This window comes from Leishmania mexicana, chromosome 8, assembly GCF_000234665.1.
Source record: "Leishmania mexicana MHOM/GT/2001/U1103 complete genome, chromosome 8".
In the NCBI taxonomy this organism is placed as follows: Eukaryota; Euglenozoa; class Kinetoplastea; order Trypanosomatida; family Trypanosomatidae; genus Leishmania; species Leishmania mexicana.
This window is the reverse complement of record NC_018312.1, coordinates 1,330,125-1,354,940: the sequence shown is the minus strand read 5'-3', so window position 1 is coordinate 1,354,940 and position 24,816 is coordinate 1,330,125. Positions and strand designations below refer to the sequence as shown.

At 62.4% G+C, this 24,816-nt stretch overlaps 8 protein-coding genes across 8 annotated transcripts; all 8 read right to left on the bottom strand.

The window, feature by feature from the left end:
* Positions 1-23: 23 nt before the first annotated feature.
* LMXM_08_0510 (putative ribose-phosphate pyrophosphokinase) lies at positions 24-2,540 on the bottom strand (the record flags this gene model as incomplete). The annotated part of the gene is made up of 1 exon (XM_003872564.1): positions 24-2,540. One exon carries the CDS (start codon positions 2,538-2,540, stop codon positions 24-26), a length of 2,517 nt encoding a protein of 838 aa, XP_003872613.1.
* Positions 2,541-3,248: 708 nt separating this feature from the next.
* On the bottom strand, positions 3,249-4,235 carry LMXM_08_0500 (hypothetical protein, unknown function; the record flags this gene model as incomplete). The annotated part of the gene is made up of 1 exon (XM_003872563.1): positions 3,249-4,235. One exon carries the CDS (start codon positions 4,233-4,235, stop codon positions 3,249-3,251), a length of 987 nt encoding a protein of 328 aa, XP_003872612.1.
* An 822-nt stretch (positions 4,236-5,057) lies between these two features.
* LMXM_08_0490 (conserved hypothetical protein) lies at positions 5,058-6,254 on the bottom strand (the record flags this gene model as incomplete). Its single annotated transcript, XM_003872562.1, has 1 exon — positions 5,058-6,254. One exon carries the CDS (start codon positions 6,252-6,254, stop codon positions 5,058-5,060), a length of 1,197 nt encoding a protein of 398 aa, XP_003872611.1.
* A 1,218-nt stretch (positions 6,255-7,472) lies between these two features.
* On the bottom strand, positions 7,473-8,303 carry LMXM_08_0480 (conserved hypothetical protein; the record flags this gene model as incomplete). Its single annotated transcript, XM_003872561.1, has 1 exon — positions 7,473-8,303. One exon carries the CDS (start codon positions 8,301-8,303, stop codon positions 7,473-7,475), a length of 831 nt encoding a protein of 276 aa, XP_003872610.1.
* A 2,602-nt stretch (positions 8,304-10,905) lies between these two features.
* Positions 10,906-11,259, bottom strand: LMXM_08_0470 (putative small ubiquitin protein; the record flags this gene model as incomplete). The annotated part of the gene is made up of 1 exon (XM_003872560.1): positions 10,906-11,259. One exon carries the CDS (start codon positions 11,257-11,259, stop codon positions 10,906-10,908), a length of 354 nt encoding a protein of 117 aa, XP_003872609.1.
* Positions 11,260-14,178: 2,919 nt separating this feature from the next.
* Positions 14,179-15,072, bottom strand: LMXM_08_0460 (hypothetical protein, unknown function; the record flags this gene model as incomplete). The annotated part of the gene is made up of 1 exon (XM_003872559.1): positions 14,179-15,072. The coding sequence occupies one exon, from the start codon at positions 15,070-15,072 to the stop codon at positions 14,179-14,181; it is 894 nt and encodes a 297-aa protein (XP_003872608.1).
* Positions 15,073-16,077: 1,005 nt separating this feature from the next.
* LMXM_08_0450 (putative signal peptidase type I) lies at positions 16,078-16,620 on the bottom strand (the record flags this gene model as incomplete). The annotated part of the gene is made up of 1 exon (XM_003872558.1): positions 16,078-16,620. The coding sequence occupies one exon, from the start codon at positions 16,618-16,620 to the stop codon at positions 16,078-16,080; it is 543 nt and encodes a 180-aa protein (XP_003872607.1).
* Positions 16,621-17,513: 893 nt separating this feature from the next.
* On the bottom strand, positions 17,514-24,740 carry LMXM_08_0440 (conserved hypothetical protein; the record flags this gene model as incomplete). Its single annotated transcript, XM_003872557.1, has 1 exon — positions 17,514-24,740. One exon carries the CDS (start codon positions 24,738-24,740, stop codon positions 17,514-17,516), a length of 7,227 nt encoding a protein of 2,408 aa, XP_003872606.1.
* Between the last annotated feature and the right edge of the window lie 76 nt (positions 24,741-24,816).

Genomic DNA, 24,816 nt, shown 5'->3' with positions numbered 1-24,816 from the left:
TACCTCACGCGCACGTGCGTGTGCTAGGACTTGTCGAAAAGTGTCGCGAGCGTGTTCTCGGTGTGAATCTTCTCGATCGCGCGCGCGAGCAACGGCGCGATCGGCACGACGCGCAGCTTGCGCGCCAGCGCCGGTTTCTTCATGAGCTCGTCCTGATTTACGCTATCCGTAACCACGACCAGCTCAATGGGCGAGTCGATGAGCAGGTCGATTGCCTTGCCGGACATGACCGCGTGAGTCGCGACGAGGATGATGCGCTCTGCGCCCTGCGCTTGAAGGCAGCGCGCCACGTGGGTAATGTTAATAGCCTCGTCGATCACAGTCTCAATAATGATGCACAGGCGGTCCTTGACATCTCCGACGAGAACGTAGTTCTTGTACTCGTTGCGCGCTGTCTCCTTACGCATGATGACTGCCTGAGGGCCCTCTTCCTGTTGCCGAAGGGCCTTCTCGATACCGAGAGTGCTGCTGCTGCGTTGCGTGTCCGGGTCGCCGTGGCGCTGCAGCAGAGGGTTGTGGGCGCCGGCGTGTGCGGTGGCGTTCGTGTTGGTGTAGTGGCTGTGCGTGCTGAAACTCATGGCCTGTGATTCGCTGCCAACGATGGCGACGAGCTCCGACGTCACCGCATCCGCCGCGTGCGGGGTAGCGGGGCTATGCGGGTACTGTGCCCCCTGGGCATCGACAGGGCTGTTAACGTTGATGTGGCTTGTCGCCACGCTTGTGGCGGCGCTGCTGTTCGGCGTACCCCACTCCGTGCTCCGCGTCACTGGCACGTGATGCTGCTGCCTGCACTCGTGCCACGCCTCCCCAGACGAGGAAAGGCCGATGCAGCGGCGGTTTTCTGCCATCACGCGCGGAATCTCGTAGTCGTGGCGGTTGGCTCGAGTGGTGCACGCCACCGACTGCGCCTCCACCCGCCGCACCGCTGTGCACACCGACACGAACTGCTTGGCGCTGTCGAGGTTGTTGTAGCGCATCAGCGCGTCCGCGTACTCCTTCGCACGACCGAGAAACTCGCCGCTTGGGGCGACGACCGTAATGTTCTCGAACGTGTTCCCCTCGCTCTCCAGTAGGTTCGAGACGTAGCGCACAAATTCGTACATAGCAGAGACGCTCTCAATCGGGATGGAGAACATGCCCTCTACCTGGTCGCTGTGCATGTCCACCGTGATGACGTGGTGGCAGCCGACCAACTCAATCATCTCCGCCACGGCCGAGATGGAGGCGACGTTGCTCGTGTACGCAAGATACGGAATAACGGCCGTGATGCGCGCCGCCGCCGCGAGCTGCGCCGAGTGAACTAGCAGCGCCAGCTCCATCAGCGCCCCCGCGTTGCTGAGATTTTCCGACTCGAGGGCGACCATGGACTGCACGACGAACACGTCGTCGCCACGAACAGGGGCCTGCAGGTTCACGCTGACCTCCCCATTCGCAAACCGGCCGCAGCTGTTGCCGGGATAGCGCGGGCACTGCAGCACCTCCGTGATCATCTTCTCGCAGAAAAGGCTGCAGGTGCCGGACAGCACGCGCACCGCAAACGTGCCCGGGCGCTCGTGGTGCGGAAAGGCGTCGGCGACGAAGAAGGTCTGGCTGTTAGGCAGGATACGCTGCGCGTTGACGCCAGTGCGGTTCTCGTACTGCTTCATGTGGCGGACGGCCTGCTCGTACGTGAGTCGGAAGACGGTGCCGTACACCACAATCAGATCGAGCGCCGCGCTGCGGAAGTCGATGGACGGCTGTGAGATGTTGCTCGCGTAGATGAGGCGGTCAATGTTCACGACGCGCTGCAGCAGCTCGAGACTGTCGCAGGCGCACCGCTCCTGGAACTTCTTGAGAATCTTTCGGAACGCTTTCAGGTTGACGGCGCGGTACTTGAGCATGACCTCAAGCTTCAGGTAGAGCGACGGGATGTAGTTGCGCGGGAGCTCGTTGCGGATGTGGTCCTCGTTGAGGGTGCGTAGCTCCGCGACAGCGTTCACAAAATCGCACTCGAGCTTGATGATGTAGCGCTTGACGCGGATGTACGACTCATGCAGCTTCTCGAAGAAGCTCTCCTGCAGCTGGATGCGGCGCTCGATAAGCTCCGCCAGCTCCTTGTCCGTCTCCTTTAGCGCCTTATAGCCGGGTGCCTCGAAGAAGAGTGGCGAGAGCGGGTCGGTAAAAATGGTAGTGGTGGTGTGCTGCTGCCGCCTCGTCGGTGTGGCGACGATGGACGAGGCGGAAAACTCCTTGTCATCGCGCCGGGCCGTCGGCGTGACGGCGACGGACGTCTCGCACAGGCAGGGCTGCACACGCCCCGCCTGCAGCGGTTCCGCAATCGTCAGCGTCGACGTCGGCGATGGCTCACCGACGCTGCGGTGCGCATACCGCTCACGGTACGCGGACTCCAACGCCTGCCGAATGTGCTCGATTTTCTTTGCAATCGGCTTCAGTTCAAAGTAGGAGACGTAGTTGTCCAACGTGATCTCCGTGTTGTACTCGCTGAGCAGCTGCCGGTGGAAGGCCTGGCCCTGCGAAAGATCCTTGCCGGTCTTCAGCATCAGGTCCGTGTAGACGTGTGTCCGTGGGGCGGTTTGGTGCGGGAGGGGGGGGGTGGAGGAGGAGGAAGGAACGAGATGGTTAGGTTATATGTACGCGTGCACTCAGAGGCTGCCTGAGAGGTGCAGTGGTACTGGTGAGTGCGGTAGGAGGGGGGAGGGGGAGGAGGGTTAGGGATGAAGCCGGTTCGTAGCGATTCGCTTCTGCGCAAGACGATGACGGCGACACGAAGAGGGCGGCGAGATGAGTGAGGGTGCATGACGGAGTACGAGTTTGTCAGAAAGACCGAGAGCCGTTACGGCCTGGTCGGCTTACGCGCGCGCATGAAGAGCGTGGCACGTAAACATACGCGCATGCACGCGTCGACTTTATCTCTGTCCGTTTTTTTTTTTGCACGTGTGTGTGTGTGTGTGTGCGTGGTAGGAGGGGAGGGGGGAGGCGTTCCTCCGGCGTACCTGGACGTGGACAGCAGCAGTAGGGGGGGGGGCAACGGAGCAGAGGGCGTTTCCTGACTGCTTCTTGAGCGGACCATGACACCGCCACCGAGACGGGAAAGGAGTAATCTGTGTGTGTATGTGTAGCAGAAGTGAGTGGAGCAGCGCACAGCAGGCTGATGTGTTGCGACAGTGGCGGCGAGGCAGGGAAAACCAGCAAGGCCCGCCGCCCCGGCGCACGAACGGGTTACAACAAAGATATCGGGTGAGAGACATTCACAGGAAGTCCAACACGCAGACGGTGCTTACACCGCGTCGCGCACCACTCGGCACAGCGGCGATCGCTGCGGCGGTGTATCGGCGTATCGCTTGCTGCTCCGCGTGCGTCATGTAGGGTGAGCATGTGAGGTTGTCTGGCCGACGCCGCTGCGGCCGTGCTGCTGTCTGGTGCCCCTGTGCAGGAGCAGCACTACGTGTGCCACTTCCAGCCATCGCCGCGCCCCTCAGGTGCCTGTGCAGAAAGAACGACCGCCAATCGTTGCTGAGCGTGCAGAACATCGCAGAGACATCGGTGACGGGCGAGTTCATGGCACCGGCTTTCGTACCCCCGTCAGCGAGAGCAGCCGCCATTGCTGCCTTCTTGTCGCCCTGGTGACCCGCCTGCTCCCCGCCGCGCCGCTTGCCACCACCGGTGTTGCCGTTGTCGTCGCTGTTGCCGCCCGTGGCCGGCGTGTGCTTCGCGGCGTCCTTGGCTCCGTTCACCAGCGGGAGGCAGGCCAGCAGGCCTTCCCAGAGCTCCCCGTACGATGTCCATTCGACAGTCTGGGTAGGCAGAGAAGCAGCCTCGGTGGTGGCAGCGGCGGTGGCCGGTGGCGACGCATCGTGCGCGCTCCGTCTGGCCAGGCGTGCCGTCTGCGCAGTTTGCACCCTGGCCCCACCTGTAGCCCCAGCGCCAGAGAGCGCAGGTGGCGGCGCAGCAGTGCCCAAGAGCGACTGGCTCGGCTGTACACCACCCCTGGCGTCAGCGGGCGCTGGCGAGGGCAGCAGGCGCAACAGTGTCGCGGCGGTGTAAGCCTCCTGCGTAGCGAGATGAAGTAGCTGTTCCCGCCACGACCTCGCAGCACTCGCATTTCGTCCCGGATTCAATGCCCTGACGGCGTGGTCAGGGGAGGGCGGGCGCTGCTGCCGCTGCTGCTGCTGCTTCGCAGGCCTGCGAGATTCTTGCACCACAGCGGCGTGTCGCGCTTTGCGCGACGGCGGCATCTGTCACGAAGAAGGCGTGTTTCTGTGTGTGTGTGTGTGTGCACGCGCGTGTCCATGTGCCAGAGCTGCCGATGCGGAGGAGGAAGGGGAAGCGGCCGACCCTCAAGTGGCAGGACCTGGGACTTGAGGAGAGGAGGGAGGCTTGGAGTAACACAAAGAGCACAGAGAAAAATAATGAGGTGAAGACACGGTCTGCGCGCGTTTGTGCAGATACCCCCAAGAACGGCTCGTGTGGCATGCCTGGGGCGCGGCGAGCACCTTACGAGATGTTGCCCACCATCTACTGTCTCTGCCTGCCTTCTCGGTGCCGCGGTCTCTCTCTCCCTTTTCGCGGAGAACAGCACCGTTGGGAGGAGAGGAGGCAAGCTCGGCACTGTACAACAGTGCCACGTGTCTGACGTGCTCCTCCTCCCCGCCTCGGCAGACGTCACCCGTGAAGTACTGTTATGTTCTCGCGCATTGTCTCTCTAGCTCATGGCTTTGCCTGCGTGCCAGTGCCGCACAGGCCCACCCATGGCGCTGTCTTTACGCCCAGTACGGGGAACGTCATCGCGTTCTACGCCGCGATGATACCCCACCCCCCATCCCCGCGTCTACACGGAGCGTGTAACGCCGAGACCACGGAGCCGACTTGTCTTCGTGCGCAGCGACATGGCATGGCGCGGCCGTCACTGTCGCAAGCGCGCGAGGAAAACAAATGAGGACAGTAAGAGAAGTAGAAGGGAGTGGGGCTGCGTGGCAGCATACCGCAGAGACGCACCTGACGTCACCGTTTCTCCAACCAACACACGCACACACGTACCTTTTTGTTTGATGTCGAGCTCACGCCAGAATGACGGAGATGGAGGCGGCACCGCTGCAGAACAGTGCCTCCGACGGCGAGCCCCCGTCACAGTCACCACCACGAGCGTGGACGCCTTTGCGCCCGTTCATGACAACACCCGTTGCCCCTGGGCGGTTCGTGAGCTGCGCACCAGGGAGGGTGAGCGGCACATCCGCGAACACACCAGACCACCCCAGCACATCCATGGTGCGACTGCTGGGCTCGATCGAGACGACATTGCCGGCCGCCACCGTCGCTGTCACTCCGGTGGACTGTTTGAGGGTGGGCGAAGTGGAGCTGCGGCCGACCGCGGCGACGGCCGTGTGCTGCTGGCCACCTGTGCAGAGACGCAGCGGGCGGAGCTGGTGCACAGAGGCCGTCGAGTCGCCACGGTCGGTGAGCCAGCCCGCTTCCGCAGCATTACCATTGGCCTTGTTGATGCGGCTACCCTTATCGCAGGCTGCTTCACCGACGACGCTGGTGGCGGCATTTGGGGTCACCGTTGGGGCGGTGAGACTCCAGGACCACCACCGGCTCCTCTTGCGCGGGGCGGCACTCCCGTGCGGCGTCTCCAAGCCTGGAAGGGGCACGACACCGATGGACACGGCGAGGTAGTCCATGGGCAGCCTCGACGGAGCCGCTGCCAAAGACGACGGTGATTCTGGCAGCTGCTCGTGCAAGGATGCCGCCCCCGAGTCACGGTGGGGACGGTGTAATCGAGTTGTCTCCGTGGCAGTCATCTGTGTTGGCAGCTGCGAGTCTTGCGAAGGTGTCGGCGCGCAGAACGGCGCCACGCTTGCGCAGCTGCCAACCTCAGCGCTATCGTGACATTGTTGCTGTTCACCGGCCAATGCTGCTGCTGCTTCTGCGCGCGCTGCTTCGGCCAGAAGTAGCTGGGACAACAAGGTTGGAGAAAAGCTTCGGACGGATTGGCTTGACGCGGATGCCCGTGCAGGGCTGGGGACGCTTGCTGCATTGTCCGTGGCGCATACAGGCGGCACGGATACGCGGACGCGCTCCAGCGATACGGCAGCGCAACCGCTTTGTTGTGCCGGTGACATGTGCATCGCACGCTCCGCGCCCCCGGTGCCGTCAAATGCGTGAGGGGGAGAGGGCGGTGGGGTTGAGGCGACATGCGGTGGAGACATCCCCCGTGCGTTGTGCCGTTCGGACACGTTCGAGAAGCGCTGCAGCATGCCCGCTTCGTCCTCGTCCGTTTCGCGGTCGTGCGTGCTGGACATGCGAGAGGCGCTCGGCGCCGCTATTGTTGGCATGCCAAGGCACGGAGGCGCGGCATTGGCGGCGGCAGACGTGCGTGACCCGTTCCACCTCTTGTTGTCGCTAGAGCCGCTACCGGTGCCGCAATCGTTCCCCGATTTGTGTGCCCGCCGGCGCTTTTCAGCGGGGCCTGCCTCACCGCCCCTGGTGCCGGTAGCGGTGATGGGTCTGCCGCTGTTGCTGCCAACTCGCGTCCCGCTACTGCGCTGGCGCCGCTGCGCCGACGGCCGCGCCCTTGGAGGCATGTATGTTGTATTTCGTCCGTGGAGTAGTGTGGGCTGCGATTAAGTTCGTCTATTTCTATCTGCGTGCGTGCGCGTGTGCGTGTGCACTCCTTTGACTGTATGTTTTGCGCTCTTGTGGAGGCGTAGAGCAGCCAGGTGTCAGACGGTGCACCTCACACGGCGTGCGGTGTGGCTCTGCGCGTAGCTTTTTGGCGAGCGATGAGTGATATGGAGAGAGAGGCGAGTGCAAGATGACGATGCGTTAGATCAGAGGTTGAGGGAGAGCGAGGAGGGGGCGTTACGGCACAAGCGAGGCGAAAGCATCGCTCGCCGTTCCACCTTGTGATCGTGCATGCGTCTTTATCTGTGTGTGTGTGCGTGGAGGGGGAAGGGGGTGGGTGAGGGAGTTACAGGCATCCGACCGTGATGCCTTCTGCTGCTGCTGCCGCCGCTGCGGAAGCTTAACCGGTGCTCTGGTTCAGATGACGACAACGGCACCGCTTATTGGCGCCGTTGCGGAACAGCCACCCCAGACGGTCATCCAGTGACCAGTCTCGCCCCTGTCCGAATTCACTTGGTGGCTGACGGAGGCTTCGCGGGCAGCGCGACGGCGCCGTTCACAGAGGAGGGAGGGGGAGTTGCGAGACGCACGCTGGTGATGATGCAGACGAGAGCAGAATGCAGGGATGGCGGTGGCAGCAGTAGCAGTTGCACAGAGAAAGAGAGAGAAGCTGATCACGACAACCTGCGGACCGCGGAGAAAAAGGGTGGGGAAGGTGAGGGATGGGTGGACACGCAAAGCACACCGCCGTTGTGCGGTCTGGACGCGCGCAAGGGTGATTCCATGAGGCCGTCCTCTCTCTCTTCTCCCATACCGCTTTTTGTCTGACGTGGCCGACACAGGATGGTCGTCTACTGGGCACCGCGCCCACCACACCCGCCGCGACCACCACTGCCACGGCCCCTGCCGCTCGGCATCTGACCGAAGCGCTGCATCGTCTGCATGAAGGCAGCAAGCTGACGCTGAATAAGCAGCATGTCTTGCATATCCTCCGGCAACGGCGGGCTGCCGTTCATCATGGCCCGCTGCACCCGCTCGACGGTCTCGCGCTGTTTTGGGTTGAGGGTGCGCATCGCCATGTTCATCTGCATCATCTCTGGAGACGGGTGCGTGACGGGCAGCACGTTCGCACCGCCACCGGCCTGCGCATGCTCCATCCTACTGGAGCCATACACGGAATTGCTGTAGAGGTGCTTCAGGGCTGGCACGGTCGCTGGAAGCGTCGTCACCTGCGACTCGATCAGCAAACAGAGCTCCGTGATGAGCCGCACCGTCTCCTCCTCCTTGTAGACGCGTACCGCGTTCTTCAGCTGCTCCACGATTTCGACGCCGTCCAGCCTCGGCGCATCGCTTGCCTTCTGGAGGCGCATGTTGTCCACCTCCTGGGCCAGTGCCTCGGATGCATCTTGAGAACTCTTCGCACGGCCACCCGCGCCGCTAGTGCCGCTGCTCTCTGCGCCGGCACTGATGCTGCTGCGGATGCCGCCGGCTTCGGAGATGTAGTGGTTGGTGAAGTAGTCTGCCTGTACTTCTTCGTAGCGCTTCATGACGGCCTCAGCATCCGCCGGGGTCGGCTCACGGCACATCGCAGCACGGACACGCTCCTGAAAGGCAGGTGTCTTGATGGCGGCGATCATGGCCTCGGCGTAGGTGTGGACCTCATCTTTCGTAAGTTGCGCCATGACAGCTGATGGGGGTAGGGCGAGGGAGGGAGTGAGAGTGGGGCGGGGGGCGGTTAGGAAGGCGAGCCTACGTGACCAAATGACCTCTAAGGAGTTTGCCCAACACGGGACGAGTGATTGATAAAGCGAGGGCGCAGCACCACTGCCGCGCGAGGCGAATACACTGCAGTGCCGACACGCCCCGAGTGTGTGCGTGTGTGTGTGTGCAGAGCACAAGGAAGACCAAGGAAGTCCAAACGAAGGGAACGATAGCAGCACGAGAGCGAGAAAAGGGAAAGAGAAGGGTGCATATCTTGCGCAGCTCGTCGGTGCGTGAGGGATATGACAAGCATGGACACCAGACGCGCCACTGGCCCTCTCTACGTAGAGGCAGAGAGCGTCGGCAGGAAGCGGTCGCAACAGCTGCCTGTGCACATTGCCGGCATCCGCTGCGACCTCTTACAAGCACCCTCCTCCCACCACCACTACTCCGCACCGGTGACAAAGGCGCGGTTTGATGCACAGGCGTGCTGGGATGGGGATGCGCACGTCCTGGCACTATAAATTCTTTCATCTGTGGCCGTCGACCCTCCCCACTCGTATATCTGACTTCTCCAGCGTGTCCGTTCCGCCACCACGAAGCAAGTCACAGCAAAGTACACACACATATACAGCTCGCCTGGCCCTCTCTGCTGCGCCGCGGTCACATCCGGGTCGTCTGGGACGAGACGTCCTGCTGACGAATCGGGGCCATGCGTCGCACGCGCTCTTCCTGCTCTTCTTAGCCCCTTCTTCCGATACGTGCTGCGCGACCGGTGCCGGACAGACTTGGGCAGACGGCACGCCTTGGGCCCAAAGCGGGCTGCGTCCACGCTCCTGATGCATGCCGCATGAACTCAGATAGGGTGCTGGCCAGCTTTAGGTTAGGGCCGTCTGAGACCCTGCACACTCTGCATGTGTGCCTTGCTTTCGGCATCTGCGCCTCATCAGCCCACCCGGCTGGGCCAACCGTGTTTCTCTGGATCGCTGTCCTCATCTGCCATTTTCCTCGATGCCACAGAGAGCGAGGGGGGAGGGGGTGCGCGCCTGGGCGGCTTGCCGGCACGCGCCGCGACAGCTGGGGCATGGCCATCCGTCGTCCTGGGGCAGCAGACGCATCGCACCGTCCCCGGAATCCGCACGCCTCTGCCAGGAGTGGGTGTGCCGAGCGGAAGGGGTCCGTGCCTGCGCACAGAGTTCTCAGAGCACGCTGTCCTGATGAGGGAGGGGGCATACGGGGCAGCCACACACACACACACACACACACACACGCGCAGCGGGGGGAGGCCCATGCAGCGCGAGTGAGATGTGCGCGTGATCAGATCGTTGCCCGCAGGGTCACCGCGTGCAATGCGATGTGTTTCGATCTCCAGGTGATCTGCGGATCGCGCATGGAGTGCTGGGCACAGCACCGGGTCGGACGCTCTCATAGTAAAATGCCTGCCAGTGGAATCGCCGGCATGACTGGTAGTGAGCTGGCACAAACATGAGCATCATGGCCACAAGTCTCTCTCGGGCAGCGGCCGCCCCAGGCATGTCCGGCGACGCCAAGAGTCCGCCAAGCGCACCCGGTGGGCAGGCTGCAGGCTGCTTGACTTCCCCACACCTCGAGTGTGGGTACTGCACCCTTTGCCATACGACGCATGAAGGTGGTCTCCGCATAATCAGGGTTTGCCGTTGCCTTAGTGTCGAAGGAGCAGGCAGTAAAGGCGGAGCCACACCAGACCCGTTGCAGATGCGCAAGCAGACGTCAGAGCAAGGTGGGATGGGCGGAGGAGGGGCGGAGAGAATGTGAGGGGGGGGGGAGTGTGGCCGCCTCACTCCTCTTCTCGCCCTTCCTCGGTACACCCCCTTCGCCAGAGAGACACGCTGACAAGCGTATACACGCCGAGAAGGAACTGCCACCACCTGTGCAGTGGCGGTGCCCGGCAGACACGTCAAGGAAGACAACCTCCACATAGGGAGAGGGAGGCGGCAGCGATGGCGTCGGCAAAGATCCAAGAAAACGGCGCACCAGCGCCACAACAGATAAAGAAAGGATGCACCTATATTCGGTTCGGCAATGTCTCTGCTCCCTCTCATGGACTGCACAGGTGTGCTCCACATGCACACACACACACACATACATATATGTGTGTAAAACCCATGCTCTTCGAATACGGGTGTGCCTTGCCGTGTGCCTCACAGATTCCTTTTCTTCTCTTGGTTGGTCAAACGCCGAGCGCCACCGCCCCCTCCTCTCCCCTCCCCACCGGGGAAAAGAGCGAGCAAGGCGGGGCGGTGGTGGTGAGCAGGCGAGGGCGACGCTATTCGTGTGTGCACGCGAGCATGTGGATATTAATAGTGGCACACGTGCCGTGCTATCTTGTGCACGCTCTATACACCATTCCGCGTCGTCCGCCACCTCACCTTCAGCACCCGCCCCCATGTTCCCCCCCTTTCTGTCTTCCATGACCTGCGGCTTACTCTCTGTGTCACGCGTGCCTATTTCGGCTGTGCGTGCGCCATGATGGGCGTTGGGAGGGAGGAAGAGGAGGAGGGGGGTAGGATCGACACAGCTGCGCATAGACAAACAAGCCGACCTTCACAGCTGCCTCACCACGGACCCACCGGTCTGCTCAACCATGGCGTCGATCACGTCGTCGTCTTCCATCCCCAAATCCTCCGGCGTCTTTATCTCATCGATCGGCGCGCCATCGAATAGGAAGCGAACGCTCCCGCGGGAGATGCCCTGCTTCTTGCAATACGCGTCGATCAGCTTCTTCAGCTGCGTCCCTCGCTTGATCTTGAAGAACATCTCCGCGCCGTCGGCGTTAACGACCTTCAGCGAGATTTGCTGTGCCGATACGGCAGCGGCGGCCTCCGCCTTCACTGGCGCTGGGGCTTCGGCGTTGTTGTTCCCTTCCGGGTGCTGATTGTTGTGCTCCGGATGCTCCATTTTGCTTCTCCTGTGGGCTTTCCGCTTACTGTGCTTCTTCGCTGCGGGTGACGCGACGGCAGGGAGAGGAGGGGTGTGTACGTGCGTCAGGGATGACTTGTACACGTGGTTGCTTGTTTGTATGGTGTGCGTGTGTGTGCTGGGACTGTATGCAGGGAAAGGCTGGGGTGTGGTCGATAAAACATGCTGTGGCGGCGAGGCCGTAGAGACAACGAGGGATGGAGAGATGAAACGATACAGAAGTCAAGGCAGCAAAGAGAAGCAAGAGGGTTGGCGAGGCTGTGTGTGTGTGTGGTGATGGAGGGAGAGGACGTCCCTCTCCTTCGACGCGCTCCGACTCTCGCTGCGACTGCCGCAGCCCCCCTCCCCCCTGCGTGGAGCGGAGCAGCCCTCCACACACCCACCCATACACACACACACACGTGTTACAGCAGTGCACCGACTTCTGTCCACAAAGCACGGCCCCTGACACAAACGCATCCCGCCCCGCCCTTAAAGTCGATGATGCATTCCTGTTAGTGGGGAGTACGTGCCTGTGGCGCTCGTTGCTGCTTCGCTTCCGCGCACGCGCGTGTGCACCGTCACCAGAGGGTCCATTGTTTCGCTTGCTTGTGTTCCAGATGCACAGGGAAGCACATCACCCTCCGGCGTCCAGGCACCCACGCGGGCGTACAGTCTCTTGAGCCCATACTGCTGATGCGCAGGCGATGCGCGTTGCTCGGCCGCTGCCCAGGGTGACTACACTGGCGACGGCGGTGCGTATGGGTGCTGAGCTTTGCTCTGCGGAGCTGGAGCTGCCTCCTAGACCACCTGGCTTCTGGAGTTCTGTGATGTCGTCGCATTACCCTTCGCCTCTACCGCACTCTCGTGCCTGGTTCTGGCAGCGTCGCAGGCCATCGCGCGCAACCGGTAGGCATCCCCGTCCTGCCCGTCGGCGCCTCACAAGCCCCTCCCTCCTGCCTCCACTCGACACGGCATACACGAAAACATGGTGTGATGGCGAGGGCGAGGATTTGGGGGGGGGGAGTGAGGGATGAGAGCGGGGAGGGAGGGAGGGGGACACTGCCGTTATTTCGGCAGAGACACAACGAAACAACAGTAACAACGGCCACGGTGGGACGGATTAGTGGATGACTGGATTCGATATACAGAGAGATGCAGCCGTACAGAGGGCCGGAGGAGGAGGGGTTTTTAGTGGGTGGGGGGGGGTTCGGGGTTGCCCGGTGGTCACCACTGCCGTGACGGTCATAGCTGCAGTCGCGGCACAGAGACACAACGCAAGAAAACGCGAGGAGAGAGAGGGAGGTGAATGAGAAAGCGCCGGGCAGAATACCGCCCCCTCCCCTACCCTCCCCACACAGCCAGAGAGACACATCCTCTGCACGTCCAGAAACGCGAAGAGGAACAACGAGACCCCTATTCCGTTGTTGTTGTTTGCTGAAGCAATGAAAAATGAAGCCCGAGAGCGAATGTGTACGAGGAGTACGATGAGTGGGACAGCAAGCGAGCGGGAGAGAGAGGGCGGGGCACGAGGTCGGAGGAAGTGTGACTTCCACGAAGCGCGCCGCATCGTGTGGGCCATTCCTCGATCACCTAGAATCGACACACCCGAGCACACGCGTGCAGCCCAAGACAAGGCAGAGCTACGCCGCGATGCACAGTCCGAGGGGGGGGGTCGTGGGAGCGCGCGGGCGTCAGCGCATACTGAGAGCCTCCCCTTCCCCATTTCCTCCACAGCAGCACGTTGCCATGATCGCCGCCTCTCTCGCTCGCCTACGCCCTCCTCACTTTTGTGTGTGTGTGTGTGTGTGATCCTCCCAAAAAAACGAAGAAAAGAAACGCGAACACGCACGCACGCGCACACGTCCCGGTGAGTACGTGTGCGCATGCGTGCTCGACCGACCTTGGCAATCTACCGTGCGGCTCACGGACGGGAGAGACGCGCGACCGACGACGAAGAATAAAAGACGAGAGACGACATCTCAACAGACACAGGACTCTCCCACACCCCCAGGAAAACAAAACAGAACAACGTGGACACACAAGAACGCGCGAACGAAAGTGAAGAAGACACAGAATCTATCAGTGCCACCGTCGTCAAGCACGGGAACGCCTGTAGAGAGAGAGGGATGTGCACATGATCACCAGAACCCCCTCCTCTCCTCCCTCTGCACAGCAACAGGGGCGAGGCAACAGACGTTTATATCACAGGAGAAGAGCGAGAACACAAGCAAGCACGACGGACACATGCACACACACACACGCGCACCTCACGAGGGATGTAGAAAGACAGGGAGAGGGAGGGGGGAGAGAAGGACAAGACAATGCTTCAAGGCGTGTGTGCGCGTGTGCGTGTGGGCATCAAGCGAGACGTCTGCGACACACTATGAGTAAGAGATGAAGAGAGAGCGGCAGGAGCACGCACACACGACAAGCAGGGGGCGGAGAGAGAGAGGGGTCAAACACAGGAAGAGGCAGCGAAACACTCGTCCTGCTCGTGCGTCTGCGTCTATCTGCCGGCCTGTGTGTGTGTGTGTGCGTACTGAAGGAGATGGCGAAGTACAACGCCGACACCAGACACAGTCACACGACGCAAGGGAGGGCATAGCATACACATAGATACATATACGCTCACCCACCCACCCACCCACACACACACACACACAGAAGGAGGGGGAGAAGGGGAGGAGCAGATATACGGGTCAGGGATGCGTCTGTCGCCTATATTGACAACCCCGCCCACGCCGTTCGCTCGCGCCTGCTCCTACCATTTTGTTTACTCTCTCCCGGCTAAAGTCTGCGATAGGAGCACCACCTGCCAGCTGCTGCAGCGGTTGTGGCTGCGGACCTCCCTTCTCTCTTCCGCTTCCCTTTCTGTGTTGCTTTTCCCCGTGCGTCTCCCATTCTCGTTGGCAGACCCTACTGCGTGCACGAATCGCCAATCCATCGCCGCCTCTCCTGCGTGTCCACCTCGCTATGCATGGAGTTCGACTCGGGCCCCCTCGCCGGCGCTTCTTCCTTCAGCAGGGGCTCGCTCATGCGCACCTGTGCCGGGCAGAAGAAGAAGCAGCAAGCAGAGAAGGACACCGCGGCGATCGTCAGCGCCATCATAAGCAAGACGGCACGGCATCCCTGCGTGCACAGTTCACGTGTATACGGCAGCGGCGGAGGGTGGATGTACTCGTCGCACTGGGTGTAGTTCGGCAGACACGTGACGAGGCCGCAGTTCTGGCGCGAGTGCGCGGCAGCGCACATCATCAGACGGCACGAGCGGAACACATCGGTGATGTCGAACGGCTCACCAGGGCGGTTGCCGTGGGCGACTATGTCCGCCATAATATTTATTTCCGCCTGATCGAGCTTCTCGCGGCTGTCAACGTAGCGCATGTAGATTGCACTGTTCATGCACCGCCAAAACTTGGAGAAGCAGTCGACCAACACGTTGCACGTTGTGTAGCCGCTCTCCATCCACCCAGAACTGTTGCAGTAGAACCCGCTCGTCTTGATGTCCATACTTGTCGCGGCGCCCGTGCAAAGGCACCGCTCCTTTACGCAATTCATGTAGGCCGGCGTCTTGTCGTAAGGCAGAAATCCGTATACATCGACAATAGGCGGCAGGTACGCCGTGCAGGACGTGACGGTCGGCTTCGGGTTAAGGATGAGGCACTGCTCCTTCGTGATGGGGCCATCCGCGCGTGCCAGCCGCACACCAGAGGACAGGGACAGGATAGCGTTGTCACTGTTGAGGCACAGCGTGGTCGCCACCACGACAGCGGCGGCGACGAGGAGCGGCGATCGCGTCACTGGGCGCATCGTTGCTTCGACCCAGCAAAACGAGAATGGAACGCGTGAATGTTGGTGGACCAAAATGGATAAAGAGAGAGAGTGGCTGAGCGTGTGGGGGGTTGAGAGAAGAACGAAAGGCGGCGCTTCTGGTGAGTCCGTATGCGTGCGCGTGCGTTAACGTGAGGTTGCACACCGTATGGCCAAGCTACTGGCGCCGCCTCTGCCGCGGAGCTGAAGTGCGCACGTCTGCGTGGGTGATGTACGCTGTTCGGAGATGCGAGGAAGAGAAAGAGTGATAGTGAGGCTAGTAAGCAGGAGCTGGCGTGTGCGTGTGTGTGCGTCCTTTGGGAGGCGCATCGCTTGAATGCCTCAAGGGGGCCTCTCTTTCCCTTCAACAGGCGCGCCACGCAAGCCATGCATGTGCATGAAGTCTTCGAAAAGAAAGAAACAAGGCTCTGACACACCCTCACACATATTGTCCGGTTGAGGTGGCGGTGGTAGTGAGGGGAGGGCGTTGGGAGAGAGACCCCCCTGCCATCAGCTCCCTCGTCTATGACTATATATATATGTGTGTCACTCGGTAGCTTTCGCTCTTCACACACACACACAGAGGCGCGGCGCACCCCCTCTCCCTCCCCCTTAAAGGATGCAAGGAAGAGTAAGCGATGCGTCCAGTCACGCGCAACAGGCAGACGCACAGTCCAGGTATTCAGGCCACACACGGGGAGGCGACCGTGCGGACGAGGAGGAGGGGTGAGGAGGAGGGGACCAAAATCGAAGGAAAGCGGAGTCGGCGCACTCGGAGCGCACGACGCAATGTGGGTCACATACATACTCACACAAAGAAAACACACAGTGACCTTGTGTGCATGTACACCCGCCCTAGCTACCCAACCGCTGCCGCTTTTCGACCCTGTTACCAACGGCGGGCCCATTTACTAGAGCTCTGGGGCGCGTGCGTGCGGCATCAGCAGCCACGGCACATAACCGTTCACTCCCAGCAAGAGCCGCGGCGGTCGGTGCCGTCGCGGCCTACAGATCCTGTGTGGAGGTCAGCATAAAGAAACCCAAGAGAGCCAGCGCAACGTACTTGATAACCTTTGACTCGTTAAACATGATGGTCAGGTACCCGATACGCGGCACGTAGGCGAACGTCTTGCCGATAATCATGTCCTGCTCAACCCACTCCCGCCCGCCATGGAAGAGAAAGCGGTCGTCGTTCATGTTGTTGTCGCCCTTCGTCAGGTATAGTCTTTTATGATCCTCGGCACGCTCATGGATGCGGTGGACGCGGTGTACAATCGGTATTTCCTGCCCCGGCAGCGTGTAGACGATGATGTCGCCAACCTCCACCGGGTACTCGGGGCGATGGTGCAGCAGGAGCACGTCGCCGCGATGGTAACCAGGCTCCATACTTCCGCTCAGCACCACGACGATGCTGGCCTCGCAGTTGGTGATCACCGCCGCGCCGCGCCAGCCAACGAGGATGACGCTCAGGAAGAGGCTAATAGTAACGACTTGGTGAACGACATCGCGGATGCGCAGTGACAGCAGCGTGTCAATGTGTTCGCGCATGATGCAAGCGGTGTGAAGGACACGGGTCGTGAGGCAGAGAAGAAGGGGGAGGGCAAGCAACCTGCCGATGCGGAAAGGCGCAGGCGCGCATGTGTGCAGCAGCAGCGATGAAGACAGCACGAAAGACGAAGGCGGAGAAGGGGGAGTGGGGTAACACACACACACGCAGAGGGAGAGAAACGGGACACAAAAGAGGGCCACCGTCACACGCAGGGTGGCGCCGACTAGGCCACACACGCCCACACACAAAGCCCAACTCCACTGTCTGCACCTGACTCTGCCGTTTTCTGTCTGCGTGCTCAGACATCTCTGTCTCTCTCGAGCACTTCACGGGACATCTGGAAGCGAGAGAGAGACGGAGAGGGGAAGGAGGTGTGTGCGTGTGTGTGTGAAGGCCGTAGTACAACTCGAGTCCTCTTCGGGTGCTCGCACGCACACACACGTAGATCCGCATACATGTGTGTGCGTGCGAGAGACAGAGGGAGCCACATGAAGCATCCCCACTGACAGAGATGTCCGTCACCAGCGCAAAACAGGACAACCTCCCCAAAAGCACGTCTGCTGCTGCATCGAACACCGTTACAGTGGGGGTGGGGAGAGGCATTAGAGAGTTCATTCGGTCGGGGACAGGAGAGAAGAGAGCGAGGTGTTGTGAAGACGGGAGGATGGGGTGGGGGTGGGGGGGGGGAAGGGTGATGAGGCGACGGAAGACATGAACAACGGCAATCCGTGAACCAGTCATCATCACGCCGCCGCCCACCCCACCACCACCACCACCGTCTCTCTTCCCCGTGTCCCTTCCTTATTTAGCGCACCATACAGAGAAGAGAAAGAGAGAGATCGGCCAAGAAAGGAAACCAACACGGCCGGCTTCGCAGCGAGATGCGCACCGGCTACGCCACCTGGAAGATACTTCGGCTGCCGTCCGTCAGCGCTGGCCCACGTTCACCTTCGCCAGCGATACCACCACCGGCGCTGCCGCTGTCCATCAAGCCCTCCTCCTCCATGCGCAGCGCCGCCTGCCTGAGCAGCGACTTGCTTTCCGCGTTGCCGACGCACATGTAAGCGAGGTCAGCAAACGTCATGTCCGACCGCACCGTGCCGCCGATGCGCACGCCGACGCGATGGGCGATGGGTGGGCGCGTCACGGTTGGCAGGAAGTGCTGGCTGAGCACCTTTAGGAAGTCTGTGAAAAGGAAGTCCATGTCGCTGCTGAAGGCGGTGAAGATGTGGATGTAGTGGTGCGCCACCTCGAAGAGCGCTGACGTGGTGGCGGCGAGGGCGGCTCGCTTGACGTGCGCGGGGATGGCGGTACCCGTCGCCGATGCTTCGGTGCCGGCCTCGAGTCGGCGCTTCTGCGTGCGGCGGCGCTCGTCGCTCCGGGTCGCTGGCGCGCTGCTAGCCGACTCCTCGGCTTTCCGTTCGCCAACACCCTCGCCATCGTCGTCGTCCCCGTCAACGCTGTCGACCTCAGCATCGCCCTCCTTCGCAGTCGCCGCGCCCACGTGCGCCGCCATCGCCGCCAGCCCACTCGCCAGCACGTTCAGCACGCGCGGCGAAAACTGCTGTGACTCCATTCCACGCATTACACACGTAAACAGCGCGCACATCAGCGGCGGCAGCATCGCAGGGCGGGACCACAGCACCTGCTGGCGCGCCGAGTGTCCTAGCCAGGTCTTCGTGAGCAGCAGGATCAGCTGAACCACCTCCCCTTCGCGCAGCAGCGGTACCGATGGCGCGGCAACGGTAGCTCTCTGTGGTGCTCGGGATCCTTCCAAGAGGGAGAGTAGCAGTAGCCACACATTGTCGAGCAGCTCCTGTGCTGCGCTGCTGCCGTTGTAAAGCCGCCTACCACCCCGGCACGCGTCCAGCTGCTGCTGCTTCAGCGGCGGTGGCGATGCCCACGTCGCAATCTGCGCAGATGAGTATGACGCACTTGATACGGCGGGGTGCGCGGCCACAGCGGCGCAGATGCGGATGCAAAGTGAAGACAGCGAGAGGCCAGCACCGCCGTGCACCCCCGCTTCTGCCAGCGATGCGGCTCCCGAGGATGGGTGCGAGAGCCACACGAGCAGGCGCTGCGCGTGTGGCAGCAGCTGCCCACCTGGCAAACGTGGGCGGACAGAGAACAGGTGCACAATCAGCTCCGCCGCTGCAGGAGCTGCCAACGCGAACGAGCTCGCGGCAGCGCTCGCACGAGGCGACGCTCCGGGAATAGTGCGCGTCAGCAGGTCATGGACGTGTTCATGCAAGAGCGGCGGTGCCTCCTCAGCAGGGAGAATGCGGAGCGTCTCCGGCGACGCCCGCAGCGCCGTCACCACGCGTGTGTAAGCGGTGGTGGTGGTGGTGGCCGCCGTCGCTGCACCGCCTGTGAGGCTGGCGTTCAAGTCGTAGTAGGCGCATAGGAACGTCCTCATGCGCGTCTGCGAGTCGCCCTGGACGCCATCGACCGTCGCAGGCCGGTCAGTGAGGGCGGCCGAAACGCATTGAAGCTTCCACAGGAGCCACAGCGCACAGACGCCTGCCTCACCTCCAACACTCGACAGCCGCATCCACATTCGGTCACACGGGTAGCGCGAGCGTTCAACAACACGCGCCGCTCCGCCCGTCGCTGTCGCCGTCACTCCAAAGAAGTCCGCCAGCTGATAGCGCAGCTCGCTACCTGTCACACGTCTGACTGCGTCTCTGCTGCCATCCCCAGGCGCGCGCGGGCCACCGAGCACTGCAGCGAGGAATGCGTCGACATCCCCCGCGAGACCGCTCTGGTGCGCTGTCGGCTCGCTGTCGCCGTTGCTGCGAGCACGCTTCGAGTCACCGCCGCCGCCACCGGTACAACTGCCAGCACCCTTGGACACCTGGTGCTTCCGGAAGTGAGCACTCGACCACATACACGCGAAGAGCTGGTGAAACGTGAGACACGCTCTTTGCAGCGCGGGGGCGCACGAGTCGGGCTCACTCTCTGCTGCGTCGCTGAGACGCATCACAGTACACGCCGCCGATCGCAGTTGGCCACGCCACAACTCCTCCACCGTCTCCAGAGCACTTGACGGTGCAACGATCGCTGTCCGAAGGGGGACAGCGTCACCGGCAGCGCGGTCGGTGCCACCAGCGTCGGTGTCTGTCCTGTCGCGCGTTCTGCGCCGCTTCTCGCCTGCTGTGGCGGCAGATGCGATGTGGACGAACAAATAGTGCTCTGGGTGCTCCGCGTCATGAGCGCGGAACTGCTCGAGAAAGGGCGCCAACACAACATCGACTGTCGCGTCAGAGGAGGCGCCATTTCTTGGCGCTCTCGCAGCGCCGCGTGCGTGAAAGCTACTGGCGACGGTGTGCAGGAACACGACCGCTGGCGTCTGCACCAACGCCTCCAGGCTGCCGTCAGTTGCCTTGGCCCGCCAAGATGCCTGCGCGGTGGCTACACAGACCTGGTAGAGCAGCGCGAGCGTCATCATGCTAGCACGGATGGCAGCAGTGGTCGTGGCCAAGGGCAACGACATGGCTGCCGCCGCGCTGTCACTACACAGGTCTGTCACAGTGAAGATGCGCTTCACGAAGGACGCGGTGAAGAGTTGGGTGCAGACGTCGCGCACTTCATCCTCGAACGTCAAGTCCTTTAAGGCGGCAACGACCTCCGCCGATCCTCCTCCGTCGGCCGCGGTGGTGGGGTCGGACGCCGTCAGCATGGCTGGCGCACTCAGGTCACTGAGTGATGCTGCCGGCACCTTCAATGCTTCTACGTAGGCCACGGACATGCCACTGCGCGACAGGACCGGGGCTGATGGCCCTGCTGCCGATGAAGATGGGACCGCCGACTCCCTCGCTAACGTCAGCAGCACCCGGCGGAGCACCTCTGCGGCGCGTGGCTCACTACGCAGCGTACACAGAAGCAGCGAGATGAGCTGCTGCGTGAGCAGCGCGAAGATGTGCGCCGCGGTAGAGTGTGGAGGGGCCTGTGCAGATGTTTCGACAGCGCTACCAAGCCGCTCGTTCGCGTGCTTCTGCCACACCCGCGCCACATGCGTCACCGAGCGCACTGTGTGCGCGACCACCGAGGGCCAGTACGGGTTGTGGCCCACCACCGCGTACGCTGCCACGAGCGATGTCGTGAGAGCCATCCACTGCCGCTGTGCCAGCTTGAGCTGCCGACGTGCGGACGGCGACGATGCCTTCGCGAGGGACGCCGCGCAGAGATCCTCAACGGAGAGCGACACGAATGCGTCGACAAGTGCGCGCAGCACTGTTCCAGGGATGCACTGCAGACACCGCGACATCCACGCCGGCGTCTCTGTCGTCTCTGCGGCAGTTAAAGCGGCGGAGCGCAGAAGGAGCGCCATCATCGAGGAGCGCGCATGCTTCTCCTTGCCGAGCGCCACCAAGCTGACCCACTCGTCGGCAGTCATCTGATTCGCCAACCACAGCGACACACTACCCGACGGCCGCTGCGGCGGCGTTGTTGCCTCATCTGCGTCGTGCCCGTCCTGTCCGAGGCAGTCCCACAGATGCGACACCATGTCCCGGAGCTCCTCTGCAGGGCCTGCGTGGGTGCCGAGGGCGACGGTCACTGCGCGCGCTAGCGACAGGCGCTGCAGGATGAGCGACGGGGGCAGGAGCTGCACCTGGATCTCTTCCAGCACCGACGACGACGATGCAAGGACGTCGCTGCCGCCATACCGCGCTGGATGTGGTCGCAGCAACGGCTGCAACTCCGCCAGTGTCAGCGAGCCAACAAGGTTGCCCACGTGACTCGTGAGCTGCCACAGGGCATCCTCGAGCATGCGGAGGTAGTCGTGGACCTGCTGGGTGCCGAGGTCCTGCAGGCAAAAGATTGTCACTGCACGGCACTGACGGATCGTGTACATGTGCTGGATCATGAGCAGACGCCTGTCGTCCAACGCGTCACCGTAACTGTACTTCGTCTCCTCCACTGCAGCCATGAATGATGAGCTGAGTAACAGCTCCAGTTGCGTTGTTTGCTCCAGCACCGCGCTCGCAGAGACGCACGTCGGCGTGACCCCAGCGAGAAGCGCTTCCATGAGCTCCAGCGCCAGAAGCGTGCGCTGCACTCGAGCGTCATCGTCCTCCCAGCAAGGCCGTGCAGTGGACGGCATGTCCCCTTCCTCCTCATCGTGAGCGCGGCGGCTGTTGCTGCCCTTGTCGTCTTCCTCGAGCTCCGCCGCGACGCCGCTCAGCCGCCGCAGAAGGCTTTCTGGGTCGAGTGACGTCCCGGCGGCTTCCATAACTGCCTGCCGTACCGGGGGAAGCGAAAAGACCGCACGCAGCGAGCGGATAGCGGACGCCGTATCGCCGCTGCCGTCCACGACCGCAGAGGCGGCGGATGCGGCGCTCGCGTTAGCAGCAAAGTCGCCCCGCCGGAGCAGGGCATCGACAAGGTGCGGCAGGTCGTTACCGCGGCCCAGACGAGCCGTGACGTCGCGCACAAAGTCCACCAACACAATCGACAGAGACGAGAGCGTCGGGGAGACGCGGAGTGAGGTGGTCGACCCCGCTGACGTGGCCGCGGTGCGCGCAGCAAGGCGGAGGATGGTGGGGAGGTTCATATCCACCACCTGCGGCGCCACCGTCTCGTACGCCGTCAAGCACCTCGACAGGGCCGCCTCCACGGCGGCGCGTGTCGCGGGGTCGTCGTCGATGGTCAGCACCGCGCGTCCCACAGTGGCTGCAGCCGCGGCGGCGTTGGCGAAAAACCCTTCTTCGGTGCGGTCGCCGTCGCTGTGGGCACCGCCGCTGTCGTCCTCATCGCTCTCCCTTGTCTCGCCTGTGGATCTGCGAAGTCGATGCGGCTGCGTTGGCGACCATGGCGTCGACGTGATCACACGCGATGACGTGGGGTCCAGCAGCGGGGCCACTACCTTCGCAAACAGCAAGCCCAGACACTCGTACCCCATCCCCTTGTTGTAGCGGATGTCTTGCGCGAGGTTGAAGAGCGGCTGCTGCGGTTCCCGATCGCTGTGAAAGTGATTCGTCTGACGTTGTGCTGCCGCTGCTGTCAAGGCCGTTGTGTTGACGAGAGACTTCTCCACAGTGGCGAACATGCGTGCGATGCTGCTCCATGATACACTGCGCAGCCCGTAGCGGTCTAGCAGCTCTGCCGGGTAGGCCTCCATGAAGCGATGAAGACTCAAAGCGAGCTGCTCGAGCAGGATGAGAGGAAGGTTTGTGTTGCCATCCTCGGATTCGTGCATCTGTCGATCTGCGCCAGCTTCGCCATCGCCGTCAGCGCTACCACCAGCGCCAACACCACCCGCTGCTGAGCCGGCGGTGATCGATGGCTGAAGTACGGAGATAAAGGAAAGATAGGAGGCCGCCGAGTGCTTGGAGAGCGTCGAGAGAAGCGACACACGACTGGCGAGTGACGTCACACTACCGCAGACGCTACCGCCAGCGTGACCCACGTGGCTCGCCGTTTGAAGGGAGAGGAGAGATGCCGTTTCGTCACCACTGCTGCCGTTGCCGCGCTGTCGCTGCCGCTGCTGGCGGTCGCCAGCCGAGGACGCAGAGTCGGAGCCACTGCTGTGCACTGAGGCGGCATCGCTGGAGCCGCAGGACACCGAGGAAGACCGACTGCTGTGCTCTTCGTCCAGATACATCGCCTTTTGTTTTGCCCTCGCTTTCCGCTGCTGCCGACGCGACTCCCTCTCGAGTCCGCGGCGGGCGCGGGACTGCTGCAGCAACACAAGTCGCCGCTGCTCCTGCGCAAAGGAGGCCCACGATTCACCTTGGCAGAAGCTCTCGAAAAAGAAGGGTGCGCTCACGCACCACTGCGCAAGCACGAGAGCCGCGCGCGCATGCATGACGTCGTCGTTGCTGTCGGCAGCAACGCCGTCCTTCAACAGCGGCTCCACAAGCCCTGGGTCGACCGGTGGCGTAGTGGCGAAGGTGTACAGCGCGTACTCGGAGGCCTGGCGAACATTGTGCTGGATCAGTCGTAGTTCGTCCTCGCGGAAGTACACGACGTAACGAGTCGCACGGTTGCACGCGGTACTGGACAGGAGCTGGCTCAGCCAGTACTCCACGCCCTCGCAGGCACCGCAGAGCTGCGCCGCGAGCCCCTTCGGAAGCGCTTTGACGGCATCGAGCGCGCCGTGCAGCATGCCGAGGCGCTGGGAGAGAGAGAAGATGGAAAAGAGGCTGGCGGCCGACGCGCTGGCGGATGGGGCGGCCCCTGACTCTTGTGGAGTTGCTGAGATTGAGCGCCGCGCACACAGCTGGATGTAGCGGCGAAGCACATCCAGCAGCGCCGGTGCACGTGTCGCAGTTGCCTGATGCACCGTTGTGCCCTTCGCAGCTCCACTGCATGCCTTCTTCTGCGCAGTGCGCCGTGCCTGTTCTGTGGCAGCGTCGCTGCTGCCACTGGCGTGCTTGAGCCGCTGTTGGAGTTGCTTGTGCTTGTTCGCGACAGTCTTCAGGAGTGCAGCGCAGGGGCGGGTGTGATAAAGGTCGCTGACGGGATAGCTTGCCTGCACGCGCCGCAGCATCTGCGCCGTCGCAGCCACCAACACGAGCGCCTGCGCGAGGATCGCCTCCCGCTGTTGCTGCTGCTGCTGCTGTTCAGTGCCGCTGGTACCCGGTTGCGACTCCTGTACTTCCTGGGTAGCGGTGTCAGAGGAGGTCGAGACGCCGCCCAGCAGTAAGAGGGCGAGGTCCGTGCTGCTCGTGAGAAGATGTGCCACCGCCTTTGTGAAGTCGTCCGATGAGGCGTTGCTCCGCAGAGCACGGCCGCTGCCGATCGCCACCGTCATCTCCTTCAGCAATGTCAAAAGCTCCAGCGCCTGGGCGTAGGCGTCCGTGAAGATAAGACAAGCAGCTGTGGCGGTGCTGACTTCGAACAAGTGCTGCGTGGTGAGGGCCACCGCGAAGCTGACAGCGTAGACGAGCGCGTCTGTGTAGCGAACTGGTGCATTCGACACATCTTCGACACCCTTGACGTCGCCGCCGCGGACGGCCTGCAGCGCCTCCTTCCACGTGCTCAGTAGGGTCAGGGCATAGATGTTCGCTCGTCGCGCGTCCTTGAGCGACGTACTCACAAAATCCTCTGTGCTGTGCCGCTTCAGCCCGAGAGAGCCGTACCGCTCCAGTCGCTGTAATGCCGCACACGCGATCATTGTGGCCGCTATCGAACCCGCGGGCCACGTCGCACACGGGGGAGGGGGACGCGAAAGGCGAAGGGATGTGTATGTG